The sequence below is a fragment of the Protopterus annectens genome, chromosome 4.part1, assembly GCF_019279795.1.
Source record: "Protopterus annectens isolate FY-2018-M chromosome 4.part1, PAN1.0, whole genome shotgun sequence".
NCBI lineage: Eukaryota > Metazoa > Chordata > Ceratodontiformes > Protopteridae > Protopterus > Protopterus annectens.
This window is the reverse complement of record NC_056734.1, coordinates 800,767,075-800,792,705: the sequence shown is the minus strand read 5'-3', so window position 1 is coordinate 800,792,705 and position 25,631 is coordinate 800,767,075. Positions and strand designations below refer to the sequence as shown.

General features: G+C 38.9%; 1 protein-coding gene across 2 annotated transcripts in view; it reads right to left on the bottom strand.

Annotated features, from left to right (window-relative positions):
* Window positions 1-440: 440 nt before the first annotated feature.
* LOC122801063 (P2Y purinoceptor 14-like) overlaps window positions 441-25,631 on the bottom strand; it is a 180,696-nt gene continuing 155,505 nt past the window's right edge. Inside the window, exons 1-2 of one of the 2 annotated variants that reach the window (XM_044070555.1) lie at window positions 3,295-3,462; window positions 441-1,786 (exon numbers count right to left, since the gene is read on the bottom strand). In XM_044070555.1, coding sequence (XP_043926490.1) covers window positions 753-1,786; window positions 3,295-3,367 — 1,107 coding nt within the window. In that variant the 5' untranslated portion in view covers window positions 3,368-3,462 and the 3' untranslated portion in view covers window positions 441-752. Of the gene's footprint in view, window positions 1,787-3,294; window positions 3,463-25,631 lie in introns of those variants that run through there. The other variant, XM_044070556.1, reaches the window with a different exon arrangement.

Below are 25,631 nucleotides of genomic sequence, written 5' to 3'. Positions count from 1 at the left end.
CATTTATTTTCTGTGGGAGTTTACCCATGTCACCCAAGAATGGAGTTTTTCAGCCTAAGATCCCTGCTCCTTTGGGGTAAAGAAATTTCTCCCAATAAGATGCAAACTCACTTCTTGCACTAGTATGATTTGTATAGCTGTCCACTGTCCTAGCATAGCTGTCAGAATTTGTGCCCTACTTCCCACTTGCACGAGAGAAATAGAAATCTGAGGAAGCAGGAATAAAACACTTTTTAATTATATCATAACAATACTTAACAGGACCTTAGCCTTTTATATTTCATACTAAAATGCATTTGTGAAATGGTGCTATTAAGGCTTGATCTAATATAAGGGCTATTACTTGTCAGCCATGGGGCAATCTCTGTTTAGTCTAATATACTGCTATCTTAGGCATTTAAATATTGAGCAGCATTGGATTAAAGAGAGGTTACTATTGGTTGAGAAACATGCAATCAATTTATTATGGAAGAAAGCACATACTGTGTTTTTAACTATCCTGATCTTGATTACTAGAGTAATGAAAGTAATTGTAGTAAAGATTAGGACACTCAGTCCAGCCTTGTTCATTTTCACCTTCATCATTTCCTGAAACATAACTGTTTCTAAGTCTTTAGGTCCATGCATTTGGGAACAGAACCATAATGTTTTAGTTAGTTAGCTTCCAAAATGATATTATCAAAGATAATTAACATTCAGGGATGACTGGTCGTGTGACCCAATTTTTGTAAAGGAACTAATCCTTAATGGTGCTAAAAAGAATCTGTTGTTGCAACAGTTGATTTTAATTTGTTTTCAGACAAGTCAACCTGTTCATTCATTTGCTTTTTATTCTGTAAACTTCTAATCTCTCTGCACAGAGCTGCAGTGAAGGACTTGCATAAAAGAAAGTATAGTATTGGGTCCAAACATGTATTCATTGCTGAGAGAAGTAATGCCCCTTCTTTGAAGAAAAACAAAAAATTGCCTGTCGTACAGGAAAACTTGTTGCCAGATTGACTTGCAGTAAATGGAATTCTACTAATATGGTATGGCACAAAACACACAAAGAATACTCCAAGAATGCTGAAAATGTTACGTCGTGATTTTCTGTGCCCATCAGATGGCTCCTTCTTGAATTTTTTGTGTGATTTGTATATTGCTTTTAATATATAAGTGTAGAACACCACCATCAGAACAAAAGTAACCCAAAAGATGCTCATTGTGAAGTAGACCACAAAATAATGCCATTTCTCTCCCAAAGGCTGAATTTTTAGCTTCATACAATCTTTTCTGCTTTTTAATTTCATGTCATTCTTATTTAAAATCATGTTTGGCATTGCCTGAAGGAACATTATCATCCATATCATCACAGAAGCAGTTTTGGCAAATTTTGCAGTTTGAAATATAGATGTGGTAGAGACCCTCACGATTTTCAAGTACCTGTCAAAGCTAATCAGTGTCAAAAGAATGAGGCTGATATACATACAGTTGTAGAAAACAATGGCTGAAAAGCGACAGACAATCTGGTTTATTATATCTGGAGCAACTTCTGCATGGCTGAGGATAGTGAAAGGAAATGTTGTGGTCATTACCAAGTCTGCAATGACAATGTTCTTGAGAAAAACAACAATGCTTTTCCTGCTGCTTATTTTGAAGAATATCCATGCAGCTATACCATTTAAAACTAATGATCCAAGGAGGATGAGAGAGTAGAGTACTGGTAGCACTCTGGATGTAAAAGCCTGCCGGATCATCCCGCAATCCGTTCCATTATGGAATGTACTGTTGTTTGTCATTCTCATTTCTAAAAAGCAAAGGAGATAGGTTTTGATTTTTAATTTGCCATAATGCAAAATGACAATAAGAGGTGCATTGCAATGAAAGTAACCAGAATGTTCTGACCACAAATACATTTGTTATGCCATAGTGCTAATTATTTTTAAGTAGACTTTAATACAAAAAATATGAACTACCTAGAAATCAACTTTTTATCTTGTGAAATGTAGGACAAAGTTGTCAACTAGGTAAAATAAGTTGATAGCCACATAAGTAGTTTGCAAAGAGATTAAACCTACATAGTTTAGAAAATATAGTTTGTTTCACAAAAACAGAACCATATTATATCGGGTAGGGTTATCTACGGTTTATGAATATTTTCCAATTGTCAGAATATTTTGGAAATGCATCTTATACATGTGATCAAAATTTGAAAGTAATGTTATATGAATTTTCTGTTCTTTTTATCAGTGGTATTATATGTTATGCTGTTCTGAAGTGGGTGATTCTGCTAAACTAAGCTTTTTTGGAAGCAGTAATGCTTTATTAAAACACAAGTAACTTGTTTTATTCTGTTTTTATATATTTTGATATAGAGGTACTCTATGTGTCTCCTTGTCCCTCGTCTCCTTAATGTTGGAACAAGAATGAAACACAATTAACAAAGCATCTAGTTATTAACAGATTGTATTTACTGCCATGTTTCCTACATCCTTGTTTTTCTGAATTTCACTGACATAGCATTGTCTGACTTGACAAGTCAGTAATAACATTACAAAAATTATTCTGACTGATATACCATGTGTTACTGTAACCTTCTGAAAATATGCGTGTTGGCTGTGGTGTCTTTCTACAGTGTGCAAACAGGCACCCTATATTCCAATGAAAATGATTTGGAATATAATGTTTTTTGTCCTTCAGTTGTGGTCACAGTGTTAATAAAGCAGAGCAGTGTGATGCACTAATCATTGTTGTTTAATCCTGGTGTTAAAGGCAGTAGTTCCCTGTGGTCCCCTTCAGTTCTATACCACACCGTTTTGCATGCCATTTACATTTGTCAGTAAGGTTTTCACACATCTATAGCTATGTGCAGCTTTATATTTTCAGTCTAACTTTTTCTGTCCAGCAGTGTGATAGTTCATATTAGCCTCGGAACAGTACTTTACTTAATAAAATCATATATTCTTTACTAACATGTCCCTTTGCAAGTTACTATGACCTTTATTAAAATCTATTTATCTGAAGTCTGGATTCTTTCAGCATGCTAGCTCATAAACTGAATTGTCAGGAAAGAAGTCATGTACTGGAATGACATACTTCCAAACTTTACTTTGAAACTCACAATTCCTCTAAACCGTGCAAATCAGGCTTTGAGCAAACCCATTTAAGGTATTTATAATACTGCAAGCAAAACAGCATATTATATCTCAGTTGACAAGACAGCAGTATGGAGTACTGTTAATACAGCTATTAAAATGAAGCACAACAACATACAAGATAATAGTCACTGAATTTCTGAAGAATTGTAATGCTTACCATACTTAAGTGCAGTTATTTTGTAACTATCCAGATTGGCGTGAAGACTACCTTCAGCTTTTCTTCTATGCATTCATGATTTTATTGTCAGTAAAAATATAAGGCTGATTCAGCTGTTCTGTGTTTCATTTGTAATTAGAAGCAATGCCTGTTCAAACTAAAATGTGGAAGCTGGCAGGCTGCTTTTAAAGCACATTGTGCAACTTCTTCTTTCTTTTCATGAGCAAAGACCACGGAACCTTTTCCTGTGTACCATTATTAGTTTCAGTGACCTGTAAAATGAAGTTATAAAACTAGCAATGGTTTGCATCCGAAGCTGTCTTGATGATCCATCTAACAAGATGAGATTAAATACTTTTACTTCAAAATATTGGAAAAGACTTCAAACAGAGCTAAATGCTGGAAAAGACTCCAAAGAGAGCTTTTTAAAAAAAGAAAAAATCAATGTCCACTAAACAAGGCATTCATCTAGTTTAATTAAAAAAAATAGGGAACATCTATTTCTAAGTATTGACTTGTACAAGGCAGTACTTAGAAACAAATGTTCAATGTTTTTCTTCCACAAAGCCAGATGCATATCTTGCATAAAATACAATTAAATATTTATGTATTTATTATTATTTTTTTTATTTGATTTTTTTATTTTACATTTGATTACCTGATTACCAACTGGACACACGCCCTTTTTCAGAGGAGGCGCGGGGAGAAAACCTCCATATATAGTAAACATCACATTATACACTAGGATAAAAAATATACATTATGATGTTATATATACCTAGTTTATACATGGTTACAAAATACATGAATATACAACCATTACGATGCAGGAAATGAGAGAACATATAGAACATATCTAATGTTTAGTATATCAAAGAGCTATAGTACATTTCAGTATATCATATGTTAGGGATTAAAAACAATAATAATGAAAACATTAAGAGTTTTAGAAATCTTGTTATTCACAAGGAAGAGTTGTGTTGGTTACACGATGGAGATGATTAGAGACGTAGAAAAGAATGAGAGTATATCATTTACTTTCTATTAATTTTGCAAAGGAGTAGCAGAAATACGACATGGATAGTATATGAGGCTCAGGGTATGGATTAGCCAGGATTATTACATAAACAGAGCCATGTATCCACCAGGTGAGCTTTGAGTGTATTTTTGAATTGTATTATGAGGTTATAATTGTTAGGATTGTGGGTAGTGTGTTCCATGTTTTAGCTCTAGAATTTGAAAAGAGGGATTCACCAGCAGTATTATTTGCTTTAGTAATATCTAGAAGGAATTTGTTACTTGAGCAGGGAGTCCTAGAACTGGTGTAAGTATGAAGTAGGCCCTGTAGTGCAGGGGTGTTATCAGAGTGATAAAGAATTTTATGGACTAGAGCAAGTTAGTTATAGATGAGGAGTTGGGGCAGTTCAAGGCAACTGAGTTGCTTTAGGGCTATACAGTGATGTACTCTCTATGGAGCATCTGTGGCAAACTTAGCAATTTTGTTGTAACAGGACTCTAGTTTTCCTATGTCTGTTTTTCTTAGGTTAGTGACCAGTGGTGATGTATGGAGAAGTGTTGAGATGAGGTGAGTACGTGCAATTGTGGCCTTAGTGTTTTTTGTAAGAAACTGTTTATTTCTGTAGAGAAGGCCCAGTTTTTTGTGAACCTTCTTTATGGTGTTGAAGACATGGATGTTGAATTTCATATTACAGTTGATCTCTACCCCTAAGTAGTTTAGTATGAGTGACGTGAGATGATTATATTATTCTTGGACATAATATTAAATGGGAGAGTGGGTGATGTTTATCTTGTAGGCAGGAAAAACAGAGGTTTAGTTTTATTTGGGTTTAGAATTATTTGGGAGTTAGTATGCCATGTTTCGACAGAAAGAGAGGAAGACTGAGTCAGTGAATAGAGTTTTTTAAGGGATGAAGCAATACATATTAGTGTGGAGTCATCAGCATATTGGATGACCGAGGGATGTAGTATAGAAGTATGTAAGCTGTTTGTAAAGAGGGAGAACAGTAAGGGTCCTAGGATATATCCTTGAGGGACCCCTAGAGTTACTGGAAGAAAGAAGGAGAGATAGATAGATAGATAGATAGATAGATAGATAGATAGATAGACAGAAAGATTTGGAACCAGAAAATAGTGGATTTGCTAAGATTTAGGTTAGAAAGAACATTAATGAGTTTGTTGTGTGAGACCATATTAAAGGCCTTAGAAAAGTCAAAGATAACAGATATGAATTTGCCAGTTTCTGTGGTTGTTCACTGTGTTTGTGACAGACATTAGAGAAGTAGTGGTACTGTGATAAGGTTGGAAGCCATGCTGTGCATGCAACAGTAGTTTATTAGTATTTATGTATTTCATGATTTGTGTATGTATGCACCTCTAAAGGATTTCGGATAGAGGGAAAAGGATAGAAATGAGGATAGAAATGGGTCAGTTCGGTTGAACTTCCTCCTTTGTGTAATGGGATAATATGGGAAATTTTCCAGATTTCTGGGGCTAGACTTTCAGATATGGATCTATTGATTAGAATGGCTACTGGGTAGGCTATTGCACTGGCGGAAATTCCTAGAAATACTGATGGTAGTTTGTCAGCAGCTAAAGGTGTGGGCTTTAACTTTTTAAGTATTTTTTTAATCTTGTTCATAGAGACTGGCAGTAAGGTGAAGCTGTAGTTGTTATTTGACTTAAGTGGTTCATTGGAGAAGGAGATATTATGAGAGTTAGATAGAGATAGAATAGATTCCGTAAAATATTTATTGAATTGGGAGGCTATAATCTCTGACGAATTTGAAGTGGTTGGAGTGAGTGTACTAGATTTACCTGGGGGGAGTATGTTTTTAATGGTTGTCCAGAACTTTTGGGGGTTGTTTTGGTGCTTCACTTGGATATTTGGAAATAGTTAGTCTGGTCTAGTTTGATTAGTTTCTTTGCTTTATTTCTTACCACTAGGAATGCTTGTTTTGAGGCTTGGGTTCTAGTTTTCTGCCATTGGTCCCATGCTTTATCTCTATCTTTCATTAGTGATCTAGTTTCTTTAGTAAGCTAAGGAGCAAAATTGGATTTAACTCTAAGAGTTCTGGGAGGAGCATGTGTGTTCAGGATTTCTAAGATGGTAGAACTGAAGTATTTAACTGCTTCATTAAGGTTGAGTAGTTTGACAGGTTCTCAATTGCAATGCTTTAGAGTTTTAGTGAAGTTAGTGGGGTCAAAGTTTTTTTTTTTGGTTTCTTATTTGGTATACAGTATGTTTAACCTGAGATATGCGATACTTACTATAAAGGTTGATAGGTGGTCACTCAGGCCATCTGGTAGGCAGCCAGATTGAAATGATTGGGCTGGTCTGTTTATCAGTATCCAGTCAAGGACTGACTGTCAGTTTAGAGGACTTGTACCTTGTGGGATATTGGATAATTTGAGAGAACCCATGACATTTAAAATAATTGGGATTATGGGAATTACATGTTAGCCAATCTATCTTAAAATCCTCTATTATGATTCCTGTGGGAGGGCATTTAGCAATATCAATTGATACAAACTCAATGCCAGCTAGTAAAAATAATTTGTTATGGATTTAGTGCTTTATAAATTCATCACTCATGTTTCTAGGCGGTAGTATCTTATACTACAATGCATATGATTATTTGAGATTGTCAGATTTTGCAGAGGTAATTACTTGGATTTTATAGACAAGCAGATGCTTTCTTCATCTTTCAAATAATGCTGATCATGATTTTATATAAGATATGGAGCATTTTCTTAGTAGATCTTAGGATTCAAGATATCTAAATAATTATAAATTAGCTATAAAGCATAAAGGTTTCTGTGACTGTGATATGTAATAGAAACCTTGCTGGAGAATGCCTGAACTGTGGTTTCATGAACTTATCTTTTGAATACCAGATTGAATATAAAATATATAATCAGAATGCAGACATGCACATATATTAATTGTGATGAATAGCTATTAACTATTGCCACTGTCATGTATGTTATATTCACTGCCCACCTTTGGAACCTTTAGCAGTCCCAAATGCATTTCACTGCTATGATGGCACTCTAAATACATAACAAAGGACAACAGGAAGAGTCTACTTTCTGAATCTTGTCACTGTCCTCTGTGATCTGTAACTTATGCTAGTAACTCTGATTGTGACCACAGAAATCATCGGTTAATTAACTGAAAAGGACTGAGACTCCTGTCCAAGATGGCAATATTCAGGTTTTTTTATGAATATTTGATTTTGTTGCTTGTCTCACCTTTATGGTCACTAGTAGTTTTTTTACAATGTCATACTGGCATTTTAATGATACATCACGGGTACATGTGTTAGGAACAGTTACTTACTGCTATGGAAAACTATGTTGCGTGTTAAATTATAATTTCAGGTTGTACCATAAACCTTACTGTAAAAAATGATGTGTTTCCATATAGCAGCTATTGATCCTTTACCCTGGTGTTGTACTACAAAATGAAATCTACTTAGCTGGAATTTTAAGGGCACCAAACACAGATAAATAAATAAATACCACCCTGAAGGTTTTCCCTGTTGAGTCCTAATAATACATGAAAATAATTGCCTTTCCAGAAATGTATAGGGAAATATCAGCATATCTTTACATTTAGGTATGATTCAAAATGACAAGTCACCAATACTTAAGTAAATCCTTGTGTATTTATCCTAAGTTGACTGGGTTAGTCCCATTAGGCTAATGGTTCATAGGTTCATAGTGTGTACTAGGCCTGTGGCCCTGAAGCCTTTACAAGCCTAGCCCATAGAAGTGCCCTGGCATCGTGCTGCCCGATGTTAGTTCCCATTGCCTCTATCAAGGAGAGCCACTGGAGTGATCCCCGGGGTAAACTTTCGATTTCCCATCCACACATCAAGATTTCTCTTGAAGACGGCCACTGATGTACTGTGCTTGACATGTATGGTAGGTCTATGCCAGAGCATTGGCAGTCTCTGGGTTATGAACATGTCTCTCCAGCTTGTTCTGTTGATTGTGGTAATGAAGTTGAGGTCTCTGGAGTGTGTGGTGTGGAGGGATTGGGATTTCTTTAGGTGTAACATTTCTAACAGGGCTGGGTCAGACATGGCTTTGTAAGTCAAGCAGAGATCGCCTCTTAATAGACGATATGAGACAGAGAAAAGCTGGAGTTTTTTGAGTCTGTCCATGTAGGCATGTGTTTAAGGCCTAGGATCCTCTTTTTGAGGTACTTTTGTGGCCTTTCCAGCTGTTGCAGGTGTTTAGTGAGGTACATGCCAAATGGGGCATTATACTCGATGACTGGTCTAATGAGGGAAGAGTTGAAAGAGATGATGACCTCTTTCTTCCTGGATGCAAAACCCTTGGTAATGAGATGTGCCACATAGAAGGACTTACAGTGGCTGTGTGGTGGTCAAAGGAGAGGTTGATGTCAACCTGAGTCTGCAGATCTCTTATAACACCTTCAGTGTTCATTGGGCTACCATCAATGTGGTAATTAGTGGGAAATGAGTTTTTCCAAAGGGAATGACAATGCATTTTTTGGCATTAAGCGTAAGGCCATGGTTTTGACACCAGTCGTTTGTCTCAGTGAGGCCTTTCTGTAGGATGTCTACATCACTTGAGGAGTTAATGATGACTCCCAGATTGCAAATGTCTGCAGACTTGGTCAGCCAGAGTCCCTCTGTGTTGGCCTGGTCTTCTGAGAAGTAGATGCCAAACAGAAGAGGACTCAGGACCGATCCCTGTGGGACTCCACTCATGACTGGTCGGCAGTCTGACTTGGAGTCTGCTACTTTTACACTGTGGGTTCTATCTGTGAGCCAATTTGCAACCCACCTAGTGATATAGGGGCTGATGCCTAGTTTGGTGAGTCTATCAATAATTCGTGAGTGGGGAATGGTGTCAAAGGCCAGATCAGGGTAGGCTGTATGAACTGCCTTGCCCTCATCCCCAGCTCTGGTGACTGACTCAAAGGAGTCAACCAGCTTGAGCAGGCATGATCTACCCTTCACAAAACAAATTGCATGGGATCCAGAGTTTGGAGATTCCCTATATCCTTGTTAATTAGGTCCATGATGATGTGCTCCATAGCCTTACATATCAGACTTGTCAAGCTAATGGGGCGAGAATTCTCAGGGTCTGTAGTCGCTCCCCCCTTATGGAGAGGGATGACTGTAGCAGGTCACCATTCTGTAGGGACAAAGCCTGAGGTGAGGCTGTAATTCAACAGAGCACACAGGTGTGGTGCCAGTTCACTTTTTAGTTCATATAGAACACAGCCAGGGATATTGTCTGGTCCCATGGAAGCTGTATTTTTGTCTTTGGACAATGCAGTTTTAGCCTGTGCTGCAGTAATGCTGTGGGTGCCTGGCATTCTTTCGGTATTGTGATTGGTCCTTTATGGGGGGGGGGTAAAGATGGCACTGAATCTGTCGGCCAGTATGCTGGCAATATCTGTTGGCTCAGCATAGGAGGTACCATTGTGCAGTAACTCAGAGCAGATCTGCGTATTGCCATGGAGATTCTTGATATAACTTTATAAGGCTTTGTGGTTGATTTAGTGTCTGTCGCAATTCTGCTTTCATAGCTAGCTTTAGCGGTTTTGATGAGGGATCTCATCTTTTTGTTGAGGCTAGTAAGGGAGTTTTGCCAGTCTTGGGATTTCACCTTTTTCTGCAACAGTTTCTTTCTTCTGTTGTAGAGTTTGTTAATGGCAGGCAACCATCAGATTGGTTTCTTTTTTTTGGAGGTGAGCATCCTGGTTCTTTTGGGTATTGCTAGTTCCATGCATTTATGTACATGTTTGTACAGTGAATTGGTGTATGATTCAGTGGTCATGCACTTATTTTCCATTTGCAATTTGCATGGGTGCTGTGAAGTTAGCCACCTCTGTTTTTAGAAGCCCAAAGACAGCTTTGGAGAAGTTTTTCATGGTGGTTGCCTTTGCTGGGAGAGTGAATAAGATGTGGATTTCCATGGTAATTAGTTTGTGGTTGGATCTAACCAGGGAGGAATTGACTATTGGTGTAGAGCAACGGTTGCCCATGTTAGTAATAAACAGGTCAAGGATATTGCTTCCTCTAGTGGGGGTAAGAATGAGCTGGTCCAGTGTATTGGAATTAATGAATTCCAGGAAACATTGGGCAAGTGTATTGATGCATGAGTAGTTTTCCCAGTTGATGGAGGGGTAGTCGAAGTCACCCAGTATGAAAGTGTTGGGTTGGACCCTAATAGTTTCCAGGGTGTGTAGGAAGGTGGAGTGAGAGTCTTGGGACATGGTTGGGGACCTATAGCAGGCTATGACCTGAATCGCTGTCTTATCCACTGTTAGTTGTATCTGAAGTATCTCCAGTGTGTTATGCTGGGCTACTAGTCTGGAGGCATGCATATCATTTTTGAATTTGGAGACCCCACCACCTTTGGAGTTTCGGTCCATGTTCTGGGGCCGAAAGGTGTGGAATGAGTTATAGTCTGGTAGCACAGGTATGCTTTCTGCTGCTTTAAACCAGGTCTTCGTTACAGCACACATGTCAATGTTCTCCATTTTGAGGAGTGCTTCGAGCAAGTGCATCTTGAGATTTATACTTCCAGAGATGAGCAGCATGACTCTCAGATTGCATTTATTTATAGCTGTTATGGTGGTAATTTGATCTTTGGAACACCGCCTAAAAATCACTATAGGGGTGGCAAGTGCCTTAGCCAATATCCAGAAACTTAGGGGTGACAGATGCAGGCCATCTCTGGCAAAGCATCGAGGTCTGTCAATCATGTCATCGCAAGCAGACAGATACTGGATCCCCTTAGAATGACACTAGAAGATTCACCAATTGTTGTAGTCAGTCATTTTCTGTTTGTACTCTGGTATCATTCTGGGTGATGGCGGGATGCTGCTCAGGGCTAGGGTCATACCCACCTGGGCTACATAATCCAAGAGCTCCTCCATGTCTCTTTTCATGTAGTCCAAGGAGGTGCGTCTCAGATCATTCACACCCACATGGACAATGACAGAGTCATACTTGTATTTGTTGTGGAGTGACCTGAGTGCATGTGTTATGTATTGGATCCTGGCACCCAACAGACAGCTGGCTATTACCTTCTCCTTATTCTCCTCTTTTTATTGGAGGCTGAAGGTAACATTTCTACTACTAGTTGAAATTTGACTAGAGAATCAAAGAACTTACCCTCTTCTTTTTGATTGGTGCCATGGGATCTTTTACATCCATCTGAGTTACCACCAACTCAAGAAGGTCGGAACTTGATTTAATGTCTCATCCAAATGACAGACACACAGGAGTGTGAAACTTCCTAAGGCTGCACTGCAGTGTAAGTAATCCAGTAATCAAGAGTGGAACTAGAATCCAAAGCCTTCTGGTCTTCGAGCATCAAAGGAGAGGGCTCTACCTGTTGTGCTGTTGACACTGAAGCTTATTGTAATGAGGTAGTCACCCAATTCTGAGGCTTACATATTTTTATTTTGGGCTTAGTTCTTGAAGGTATTTAAGACAGTGAACTAAGGGTCACTGCTAATAATGTTAAGCCAGCTTTATGATGTCTTATCTAACATAGCAAGAAAGTGTGTGTGTGTGTGTGTGTGTGTGTGTGTGTGTGTGTGTGTGTGTGTGTGTGTGTGTGTGTGTGTGTGTGTGTGTGTGTGTGTGTGTGTGTGTGTGCATGCGCGCGTGTGTGTGTGTGTGTGTGTGTGTGTGTGTGTGTGTGTGTGTGTGTGTGTGCACGTGCTCATGTGTGAATCTGTGTATGTCTTTATCAACTGAAATTGATTTACCTGTTTGTTTTTTGCCTGTTTGTTTTTACTTTACTGTCAAGATCCTCTGCTTCAGACCATTGGAACTCTATTCATGAGTCATGGATGAAAATGTTAACTGTACAGGCCACATACTATTACTCTATAGAGTTGATCTTCTAATTTACCTAGTAAGCTTAGACAAATTGTTACTGTTTTGTTTTCATTCATTTGTTCAATCACCTAATGGCTAAACATACAACATAAATTTGAAATATATATATATATATATATATATATATATATATATATATATATATATATTTAAAGTTTATTGCCAAGTGACTGAACCAGTCCCAGGACCCTTATTAGCCATGACCTGTGTCTTAGGTATAAGTACAACATTTCCTAAAAATATAATATTTTATGTTTAGTACTATAACATTAATACAGATTTTAAATATTCAAGTACAGCATTCATTTAAACCATATCATCTTTAACATTCAGTATTACAGAATTTTAAAGATTTTAAAAATTACCATGACAGGAGCCATATCAATTTATTCTATTTATGCATCGCTATCATATTACATCTAACTCTTGTAGTCACTGTCTTCAACCCTATTTTTTCCTATTTTTATATGTGGGTGAGGGGGTGTCACAACCCATTAGTCAATGCATAGTGACTATGAGAATGGTCATCACCATTCAGACTTTACTGGACAAGTAGGGAATGAAAATAGATTACCCGGTCTTTTTCCCTACACAGCATGTAGACCTATGGACACTTTAGAGTCGCCAGTCCTCCTACTGCATGTCTTTGTAATATTGTTGGAACCTGATGAAAACTGACAGGAGCACACAGATGACATGCAAACTCCACAATGAAGTAACTCCAGTCAAGAATGAATCTGGAAAAGCTCTCCTGTGAGATGGCAGTGCTATTCACTGTGCCACTCTGCCACTCTGCTGACAAATCATTTGTTACAGTATTGTTAAACATCTTCATAAAAGTTAGTAGAGTGAGATTCACGACTAGAGACATAAATTGTGCAGTAATGTGACAGTCATATTTTCAATAAGGAAAGAAGCCTTCCATATTATTGTATGTATGTAATTACATGCCTTTTGTAAAAGGCAAAGTAGGAAAACTCTCCTCTACTAAACCTTCAGAAAACCTAATATCACCATTTTCAATGGTAGTGCGTATTAAATTGTCAGCTAAATCATTACCATTATTATTGTCAGTATTGTTAAACTTAATGTTGACAATAAGTAGCTATGCACCGTTGTTGTTATATGCTTCAAATTCTGTATAGAATTCCTTATTTTTTTGTTTAAAATAATTGCAACACATTTCTCAACCTTGCCCAGTACTCAAAAATCATCAAAAAATGCATCATTTCCTATGCAAACCTGTGTCTTAGTCTCTGTAAACTTTGATATATTTGAAGCAATTATTAAGTGCATCATTGAGACACAGTGGTGTTAAATATTTCTACCAAATTCTTATATAACTCATCTTTTTTGTTTATCCTATTTGGAAATTTATAAACTCTAAGACCCATTGGGACCCATTGTTGTGAAAGTGAATGTTCTAAGAAAAATATCTTATATTCTGAAGATTTCAATTTCAACATCTTTTTTTCCTAACTCATAAATGTTAGGTTAACATTGAGCCAATAAACAATGAGAAATGTGTGTATTCACGCGTGACTCACCTGTGAAGTATTCTTAATGAATGAGTTAATGCCAAGCATTAGAAAATACTCAATTAAAAAATGTCTTCACCCAGATTTGTGTCAGCAACCATTGTATTTTCTATACTCACGAATGTTAGAAGGTTGTTTGGTCTGCTGGTTGTTAAAATACCTCGTGATACCGCCAACTGATTTAAAGCATGAAGATCTCATGAGAACATAGAAGTGAATGACTCAAATTGACTAAATCACCTGGAATGTAATGAAGTGACAAATTTAAATTTCAGTCTTCATCAGTCGGTGTATCCTCTATTGTGTATGAACATCCAGTGATGGATAATCTCTTTTCTCTTCCACACATAACCCAATAAATTGAAAAACTGAAACTATCAAAAATGAGAATGCTAGCAAAATTGTAAAATAAACTAAAAAAATACAAAAAACAAAAAAACACTTCTATGTAGAAATGGAGAACAGACTAATAATACTGTTGAGGGGTTTCATTCCTTAATGTTAAACCAAGAACTTCATCAGAACAGGTGTAATTCCCAAATTTCACCTATTTTACATGGACTCTCACATGACCTGATACGTACCCAAGATGTGTGTAAATAAACTTCATATTAATTTAACATAAATAAAAAATATGTATACAGAACTTAAAAAGCAATAACAATTAAAATATAATCAGTTGCAAAAATGTGCTATAATCTCCACCAAATAAATCCATTAGTATGTGAGCTATTACAAAAAAATGACGTTTTTGAAGTTTACTCAATCACTGTTGAGTTTTGCTAAAGCATTTATAAAATCTTTAGTTTTTTATATTTTAATATAGGAAGTTCTAACAAAGAAAGTATGTACATGTTTTGCCAATAAAATATAAAGAAAAAATATACAATTTTTAGGGTTAAGAGGTCAAATGGCACCTTGCTTTGGCAGCTGATAGCCATGAGGACCTTAATAGTGCTATAAACATTAAATGTTTATTAAAATCTCAAAATATATAGGTGCCAGTATATAGACAATATTAAATATATTCATGGCTGGAATTCACTCTTGATTATCTTTTAGCAGCTGGCACAGTTAATACCACATGGGGAGCATTACAGCATTTCAGTTTTGAAAGCAATGACTTCTTCTTCTTTTTTCAGCTGCTCCCTTTAGGGGTCGCCACAGCGGATCATCTGTTTCCATTTCTTCCTGTCCTCTGCATCTGGCTCTGTCACACCAACCACCTGCATGTCCTCTCTCACCACATCCATAAACCTTATCTTAGGCCTTCCTCTTTTCTTGTTACCTGGCAGCTTCATCCTTAGCATCTTTTCCTCAATATACTCTGCATCCCTCCTCAGCACATGTCCAAACCAGCATAATCTTGCCTCTCTGACTTTGTCTCCAAACCTTCCAACCTGGGCTAACCCTCTAATATACTTATTCCTAATCCTGTCCACCCTCATCACCCCCAGTGCAAATCTTAGCATCTTTAAGTCTGCCATGTCCAGCTCTGACTCCTGCCTTTTTGTCAATGCCACTGTCTGCAACCCATATAACATAGCTGGTCTCACTACCCTCTTGTAGACCTTCCCTTTCACTCTTACTGGTACTCATCCGTCACAAATCACTCCTGAATGCAATGTAATAGTGACAATTACTTGTAAATACTGGTATTTACTGATTGTGCTTGCTGAACACTTTGCACCTGGAGTGGATACCCCCTTCACCCCCACTCCCCTTAGCAATGTTACTAGCTATATGAGACACTGCAGTATTTCTCAAGTACTCATCCTTTATAATCACTTAAACTTTTACATCCATGGATGCCTTTGTGTATTTCCTCTATGTTCTTTCCAATTTACTCATGCTAATTTTCTTATAAAGTTTCCATATTTTTATTCCATTCCGCATCACTGAGTAGCTGATTCAACAGAAGCCTTTCCAGCTGTTATAGGTTCATAGGATGATACTAGGCTATTGGCCCAGAGGCCCTTATAAGCCTAGCCAAGAATTTTGCTCAAGTTCCCTCAAAGTCAGCACCTGTTTCCCCTGTCCATTAGGGACACAGGTGGGATCCCAGGGGTGTATTTTCTGTTTCCCTTCCAGTCATCAAGGTTCCTCGGAAAGAGGGCTAGATAGGTACTCTGCTTGACATGGAGAGGGAGTCTAGTCCACAGAGGGGGGGGGGGGTCTTTGGGACACAAATCTATCCTGTCAACAAGTTCTATTAATGTCACAGACCAGGTTAAGGCATTGCGTGCGGGTTGCCCAAGTGGAGTTTGTCTTACGGATATGCAGCACCTCCATCAAGGCTGGGTCTGAAATGGTTGACACAGATCACCTCTGAGCAGTCTGCATCAGACTGAGTAGAGGGACAGGGCTTTTAGCCTAACTGTATAGGACAGGTGTTTGAGACCCTGGATTTTCCTGGTCAGGAACCTCTGTGGTCACTCCAACTGCTGCATGTGCACAAGGTACATGACGAAGGGGGCATTGTACTCAATAATGGGTCTGATAAAGGAGGCTTACAGGGATGGTATGACCTCCTTGTTCATGGATGAAATACACTTATTTATTATGTGGGCCATGTAGAAAGCCTTCCATATAACAGAGGCAACATGGTGGTCAAAAGTCAGGCTGTTACCAACCTGTGTGCTCAATTCCCTCACAGCTGATTGCATGCTTAGTACATTTTTTCTAATATCATAATTAGTAGGGATGACATTTTCCCCAAAGGGGATAATGATACATTTCTTGGCATTCAGTTTGAGGCCACGCTTCTGGCACCAGTCATTAGTCTGGGTAAGGCCCTCTTGGAGGATGTTCACATCACTAGGGGAATTTAAGACAGCTCCCTGCTCGCAGTCATCTGCAAACTTGATCAGCCATAGGCCACTGGTTTTGGCTTGCACCTCAGAAAAGTATATCCCAAAGAGTACAGGCACCGAGATCGATCCTTGAAGTATGCTGCTTGTTATGGGTCTACTACTAGAGGTGGCTTCCCCTACTTTGACTCAGTGGGTTCTATCAGTGAGCCAGTTAGCTACTCATCTGGTAACATACGGGTTGATGCCTAGCTGGGAGAGTTTATCTATTATGACAGAGTAGGGAATAGTGTCAAAGGCTTTGGCTAGGTCAAAGTAGGTGGTGTGCACCATCGTCCCTTTGTCCATGGCTTTATTGACTGTTTTGAAGATGTCAGCCAGGTTTAACAGGCATGATCTCCCTTTGACAAAACCAAACTGTGTGGGGTCAAGCGTTTGGAGGTTGCCAATGTCCTTGTTTATAAGGTGAATGGTAATGCATTCCATGGCCTTGCAGATCAGGCTAGTTAGGTTGATGGGATTATAATTGCCTGGGTCAGTGGATGCTACACCTTTGTGTAGAGGGATGATAGTGGTTGTCCTCTATTCAGCTGGGATGAAGCCATTGCTCAGGCTTTAGTTGAATAGGGTGTCTAATGTAGATGAGAGCTCATGCCTGAGTTCATGTAGGATATAGTCAGGGATGTTATCGGGTTCCATGGAGACTGTATTTTTTGCCTTTGAGAGGGCATTAAGGACCTGCTCCCTGGTGATGAGGGGAGGGGAGGCAGGTGCTGAGGATGTCCTGGTTTACTGATAGGGGGACAGGGGGGTGAAGTTTTCACTGAACCTGTCTGACAGCAGGTTGGCTATATCTATGGCATTTGTGTATGTGGTGTTACTGACCACCAGTTCAGAGCAGATTTGGGTGTTGTCTTTGAGATTGTGGACATATATGAAGAAGGCCTTGTGAGTGTCCTTGGTGGATGTTGCCAATATGTACTTGAAATTAGTCTTAGAGGATTTCACCAGTGACCTTATTTGCTTGTTCAGAAAAAGGAGGCATTGTTTCCAACTTGGCACCTGCTCCTTCTTGGCCCTGGGCATCAATTTTTTCCTTATATTATAGAGTTTGTTTATTGCTGATGTCCACCAAACAGGAAGATGATTTGGTCCTGTCAGGTATTGCTGAATCCATACAGCTATGTAGGTGCTCATATAGTTTTTTGGTGTTGGCTTGGACATTAGTGCTAGTTCCAACTGAAAGGATGATGGCTGTGAAGCTGCTTATACCTGCTCTGAGGAGATTGCAGTCAGCTTTGGAAAAGTTTTTTCATTTGACCCTGACAGGGGGGGGGCCGGGGTCAGGGGAGATGATGACTTCCAAAGTGATCGCTTTACGGTCAGATATTACCAAGGAGGACGACACTGTAGGAGTGCTACAGTGGCTAATCATGTTGGTTAGGACCAGGTCCAGGATATTTTCACCTCTCATAGGGCTGTCGACCAGCTGATCCAATGCATTGGCACTGATGAAGTTGAGGAATCTCTGGTCATTCATGTTTGGGGTAGAATAGGTCTTCCTCTCTATGGTTGGGTAGTTAAAGTCACCCAGGATTAGGATGAAAGGTTGAATCTTGATGGATTCAAGTAAGTCCAGATAGGTGGCGTGGGCATCCTGAGTCATGGCTGGGGACTGTAGCTAGCTATGATTTGAATAGGCGGTTTTGTCAACAGTTAACTGCACTTAGAGTGTCTCCGGTATGTCCAGCCTGGAGGTGTATATGTCTTTGATAAATATTGAAACTCCACCTCCTTTGGCTTTCTAGCCCTCGGTTTGGGATCTGAAAGTATGGCAGGATGTGTAACATGGTAAAGTTGGGGTGCTCTCCGCAGCTTTGAATGAGGTTTCAGTGAATGCACAAACATCAGCATCCTCCAGGGCAAGAAATGCTTGCAATGAGTGCAGTTTCATGCTAAGACACCTAGCATTTAGCAACATGACCTTTAAATTTCATTTATAAGAATTTTTCATGTTGGTAATTTTGTACTCATGACTTTGCCTAAAAAAGGAGGGAGGCAAGAGCCTTTGCTAGAAGCCTAAAGCCCAAGGGAGACAGATGAAGGCTGTCTCTGGCGAAGCATTGTGGTCTGTCTGTCATGTCCTCCCAGGCTGTCAGGTACTGTATCCCCTTGGAATGACACCAGAAACTAAGCCAATTGTTAAAGTCAATCATTTTCTGTTTGTATTGAGGTATCATTCTGGATGATGGTAAAATGCTGCTTATGGCTAGGGACATACCTGACTGGGACACATATTCAGTGAGCTCAATCAAGTCTCTCTTCATATAGTCCAGAGAGGTATGTCTCAAGTCATTCACACCAGCATGGACTATGGCAGAGTCATAACAGTACCTGTTGTTAAGAGACTTGAGTGCGTGCATGATATGGTGGATTCTAGCACCTGAAAAGCAACTTACTTTGACTTTCTCCTTGTCTAGCCTGTTGAGGGGCACATCTGTCTGTCTCACGATAAATTCTCCTATAACTAGTATGTTGGGTTTTTGGTTGGGCCTTAGAGGCTGTGAGACACATGTGTGTACTATGTGTGATGCTTGTTGCTGTGAACTGTGATGTGTGTGTGTGTGTGTGTGTGTGTGTGTGTGTGTGTGTGTGTGTGTGTGTGTGTGTGTGTGTTTGCTTTGGAGGTCTCTTTTGTTTAGATATGTTTTTGTTGAGAACCCCTGCATATGTAGGAGTGGTGTTGTACAGATGTGGGTGGTGTTAGAGGTGTGGTGTTCATAGTGTTTGTGCAGACAACCATCTCAGTGCCAGATGTACTGGCTTATGACTGAGACAGCAAGGATTCTAGGTACTTAATTTGATTGCATCTCTCACATATTGTGTTCCTAGATGGTAGTAATAGAGAGTTGTCTGTGTACATAAGGCAGTTGCTACACTGTCTCAGGAGGCCCGTGTCAACCAGACTAGCAGGAAAAAACATAGGAAATTGTCTGCCCATGGTTATCAAAATCTGTGGAAGAGAGGTCAGGGATAGTAGAGTGGGTACTATCTGAGGATAGTACCTATAGGTGTGAGTAAGGCTGGATAAAATCAGTAGAGTAGCTGCAGGCAAGGGCCTCACTTACATAGGAGTGTTGGCAAGGGAAAAAATGCAACTGAGGTACCTTGCAAAGGATTAAAACAGCACAGTGGTGGTTTGCAATGGGCAAACAAGCACAAACCCATGCAAATGCAGGGTTTAAATGTCACAAAAATTAAAGTAAAATCTAAACACTGGAATTGACCAATCAACCTTTGTCCCTGAGCTCTTAGCTCAACACCCTATCCCAGACAGTTCCAACTAGTTCACTTACTTACATTAAGTGCAGGCAGGCTCCGGCAAATACAAGATGGTATAGTTGGAAACACAGGGATTACACAAACATTTCTGAATACAGCAAAACCTGCAACCAGACTACGCTAAAGATATTTTAACTCTGTTTAGGTCAATTTGACACAGGAGAACAGATACACACTTAAATATAACAGTAGCAAACAAGAACAAACTGATTTAAACAAATAAATTAACCAGAAAAAAAGCTCAAAACTGAGCCCTGTCCTAGCAGTCTTCAATCAGACAAGTTCTAACTGCACACTCTTGCCACTAGGTTGCAGGGGAACCCTCTCCAAAAATGATGGCCTGGATTAGTGCTTAAGTTATACAAACAAAGCTAGACTCAGCAGGTCTTAATTTAGTCTATGCTACAGCAAATAAGGCACACCAATTTCAGAACTAAACAGTTCAAATAACCAGGCACCATAAGCCTTTAACCAGCAATTCCCAACTCAGAAGGGCAGAATCTACCCTCTCCTACCAAAAGAGTGCAAATCACAAACCTTCTTAATGTAAAATAACTGTCCTGAAGCCCAAGTGCTTAAATCAAAAGGCTTACAATAACAGTTACAGTTTAATCAGGCTACTAACAAGCAGTAATACATGCAGCAGAATAAGTGCAATTGAATATTTTTAAGAACAGGCAGATACACCAAAATAAAGTAATAAAGTAGGAAGAAACACAAATACAGGAATTTTTTTTTTTTAGGTTAAGTGTGAAGGGATGAAACACGATAATTTAAGGCTGAGAAACTAAGGGGTGTGGGCCTTCCCAAATGATCTCTCTCTACTCAGTAGAATAAGCTGATGAGATGGGACTGGGAGGAGTGTCCAAAATTAGATTTATAATAGGGATGGGCAACTCTAAAGCCACCACTCTTAAAACTCCAGCTAGGGTTACCACCTGTCCCACTTTGTGAGGGACAGTCCCTCTTAGGGCAGTTGCATCCTGCAAAAAAATTGTAAAAATGGCAAATGTCCTGAGATTTTAGGGCAACATTATTTCCTATATTTTATGTAATAGTTGCATACAACAGTTATTCTGTATGTGAAAGACTTAAATGTTTTAAGAAACAGAATAAGCAGCTAAAATGCTACAAGAATAAGCTTTTATTTAGGCAAACAAGTGAAGTTATGTCCTTTGTACTTGCCATGGGCATGTTTTCACCTGCAAAATCTGAGGTTTGTACTAAAAATGTCCCACTATGGGAATTTGAAAAGGTGGCAACTCTAACTCCAACAGAATAGAAAGCTTAAACCAAAACAAATGTGATACTAGAAGAAGAGATCAAACCTTAAATAAAGAGCTTCAAATCAAAATGAAATGCAGAGATGAGTGATACTCACAGCAATGCAGACGACACAAACACTTCAGCTAACTACAGATATTTCTAAATAAAAGAGCAATGCTGTCTCTCAGCTCATCTCATTAATTATCAGATGACCTGTGGACCAGGCAGGAACTTGTTGGCAATGTATGTTTAGTCAGTGACCTGCACAACGTCAGGGAAATGGTCTATTTCATAAAATGCAACCATAGTATTTTTTCTGTTTTCCAGTGTCTAAGGGAACCACATATACTTCTGCACATGCAGCAACTTGAAATCAAGGAACTGATGTAGGATTGCTGAGACTGATGTCTATAAAACATCTACTGTGCTCCCTGATGGCTACTGAGAATTACTCCATAACAAGGGTGATTAATGCTACAAGATTATAGTATACACAAGGAGAGGTACTCCATGTGAGGATGGCACACTTCTACATGATCCCATATGATGTTTTTCTCCACACAATATTATTCAACTATTTCACTGTCATGCAGATCCTGATTGTGGTGAAATGGGGTACTATGCAGGGAAATGGATTGCCTGCCTCCTCCCAGCTATACTGAAATCCCATCACTTGACTTTCCCCAATTACCACTGTTCAAACTTGTATATACTTTTTTCATCTTTAGTTGTACAATGATCACAGAGATTTGGTTGTAATTTAAATATTGTATTTTAAAAATATTTAGTAAAATCACAGTGACATTTTTTAAAAAGTTCATGCGCACATACTCATACACACATACACAGACTCACACATTGATAATACATTTATCATGTACAACAGTAATCTCCTTTTCATTTGAAACTTATAGTTATTGAAAATGCATCTGACAACCCATTAAACAACAAGAGAACTATTGGGAGTCATAATCAAATAGTATATAGTGAAACACTAATTAGTGGCTATATAAAGAGTGTAGGAATTCGAAAGACAAATGTAAAATGCATATTTACAGCCTGGGACAGTCCATTGGACCCAAGTTTCCCTTTACAGGAGCAATGCAGCAGCCCTACTGGGTAAAGCAACTTGGTCAGAGTCATACAGAGGAAAGACAAAGGCTGAGAGAAAAACTCATAGCTTTACTCATCTGTACTAAGTACCAGACAAGCTGTTGTAACCCAAACACAATACATGTCATACCTGCTTGCCTACAAACAAGCTAAGTTAAAAATGTATGCATAGTTAAATCATTAATATTAAACTTAGATTGCCTTCTCGAGAATAGTTACTGCTCCGGTAGGCCTTACCGAGTAATTGAAAAATAAAGTGCTATGATTTGAAAACTATTTAATAAACATTTTCTGAAATAAAGCATAAGAAGAAACTGTGTTCTGTGTTAGTACTGACCAACGGAAGTGTACCGCTGTGGGAAGCTGTTGTTCATGGCTAAGTACTGGTGATAATCACAAGCCTAGCTAAATCCTCATTCACAAGTGCCCCCAGAGTCCAGTCTCAAGGAGGACAAGACAGGATTGGGTTGGGGTGTAGACAGATATTTATATTTTGTACTCAAAACATAATGTTATTGTACGAACCACACACTCATTTTAGAGGAACTGTTGAAATTGTTTAGCAGGCATGGATATAATGCAGTAACTAAACTAGAACTTCTGCAGCAGTGATGGAAGGCAAAAAAAAAAAAAAAGGAACAACACACTTAAAACAATCTGCAACCTGTATCTGAGCCCTGCATTAGTTTTGCTTTTGTTAAGAACTGCCTGCACTGACACATTGAGCCACAGAGAAAGGAACATAAAAGGCATCATGGTTTGAACGAATCAGAGTAAACACCGCCTTCTTTTCCTTGTGCTGTTATTATGGTTTTGTGAGATGCCAGTGCAAGACTTTTCTTCTACCCCTGCTTTCTATACATTAACTACTTTGGTTCTTCTCTGGTTATCCATCCTTACATCCTACCACTCACAACTTCATCTCACCTATCCAACTCAGTGGCAAACAGAAACCACAGCTAATACACTAAAGCTAACACACTTCCCTATATCTCCATTTGACCTTATCCTAACTCAACTCCACCCCTATGTTAATTATAAACCAACAAACAAAATTAACCCCTACTTATCCCAGAAACAAAATAAAATACTACAAAAACTACTTAAGCTCTACCTATACCTAACTCTAAAACTCTCTTGCTGTGGAGACATACACCCCAATCCAGGACCCATTACTTCATTCCACCCAGACCTAACCCAACCAAATCCTCTTTATAACAGACCAACCTCTTCTCTTCTGCTCTTAAACATTAATGTAAGAAGTATACTTAACAAAGTTCAGGACTGCCATGCACTATTGGCATTATACAAACCAGATTTAGCCATACTTACAGAAACTTGGCTTAGACCAGAACACCATGATAATGAGATCACACCCCCTGGTTACAATATTATACGGAAAGATAGGCAAGGGAAAAAAGGAGGAGGTGTAGCCATTCTGTTTCAAAATAATCTCACAGTAGAACAGCTTAACTACAACTCCCAAGATGTCAATAACATAGAAGTCATTCTTGCTAAATTAAAACTAAACTCTAGCAGACACATAGTCATAGCAGGTGCCTATATCCCCCCAGGAAACAATACTGACACTATGGAGAACCTGCTACACTGGATGACTATCTGCCATCCTCATGAGACCATACTCCTAGGGGATTTTAATATTGACTGGTCTGACTCTACCAAGTACAATCCCTCTACCCATATTAACCTACATGGGTTTACCCAAGTCAGATACCCCCACAAGAGTTGATAAGAAAACCAAATGACAATCCATTTTAGATTGGATACTTCTGTCTGACCACACCTTGGCAAACCAAGCAGGCTGCCTACCTGACAATTTAAGTGACCACCAACCAACCTACCTTATATTGACTGGACTGGATTGACTCCGGAATCCTCTCTGGACCTCTTTGGTTCTTCCCGCTCCATTCGCCCTGCGGGCTCACTCCGCTCCCCTACCCTACCCCCAAATCCCACACACCCCCAGTGCATCTACCTTTAATTCCCCCATAGGTACACCCTCTGAAACTCTTATCCAATTAAACACTTATTCCCAGTAACTACACCGCCCTATCCCTGCCCACTTTTACCTCTAATTATCTACCTCAGCTATCCCACTTAACCATTGGATTCCTACACACCCACTCCAATCCCAACTCTATTTTCCACTACCAATCTTATACTTCTATACTTAACCACTCCTATATAAACTTATCTCTCTTACATTTATAAATATCTTATCTACCACATAACAACCCTACATATTTCATAATCTAATACACTAACTTCTACCTAGATAATATCCAGTTCCTACATACATACTATCCCCTATATACCATACTCCTCTACCTTAATACTACTATTCTATTAACTCTTCCTCATCATGCTCTCTAAACATTCCTTCATCTTCCTTTCACTATTACTACTATTCACCTTATCCTCTTTCTACCATCTTTCCCAGCCCACACATTCCACCCACTCCCAACCCTTTCATATAACTAATCCTCACAACTCACCTTTCTCACGCTCATACTCTCTTATTTCCCCCATTTATACTCCTCAGAAAAATCTCCTTCTTTTTCGACACAGACTTATCTCCTACCATGCTAACTTTTTCACCATAACTGCTAGCAAAGCCCTCCAATTCACAAAACAACCCAATCCCATCTTCTTGCTAACTACTCACCTAAACTATTCCATACTACACCTAATTAGCACTCTCATATCGGGAGACATCCATCCTAATCCAGGCCCCACCACTACAACCACTATAAATAAATCCTTATTATTCACTTCCTTAAACTCCCAAAGTGTAGTAAACAAAGTCCCAAACCTTCATGCTTGGCTCACACACAATAAACCTGACATCCTCACTATTTCAGAAACCTGGCTAAAACCACACATTAAAGACTCTGAAATAGTTCCTCCTAACTACTCCATCATAAGAAAAGACAGACCTCACAAAAAAGGCGGAGGAGTAGCCCTTCTATATTCTTCCTCCCTAGTAGTTACTCCATACAACAAACCTATTCCACACTTTAACAATGCTGAACTTCTCCTTACCCTACTCCAAATCAATAATTATAAACACATATGTATAGCTTCCCTTTACATCCCCCCAGGGGATAATATCTCCACACTTGAACTTATCCTTTCCTGGCTGTCCAGTAACATTAGTAATGAAACCATAATCCTAGGAGATGTAAACATTAACTGGGCCCTTATACAGTCTTCTACAAACCCCATTAACATCAACCTCTACAATTTCTCACAACTGATCGCTTTGGTAACCCACCCTTCCAAAAACCCCTCCAATGGGAGTATATTGGATTGGATTCTAGTCTCCAATC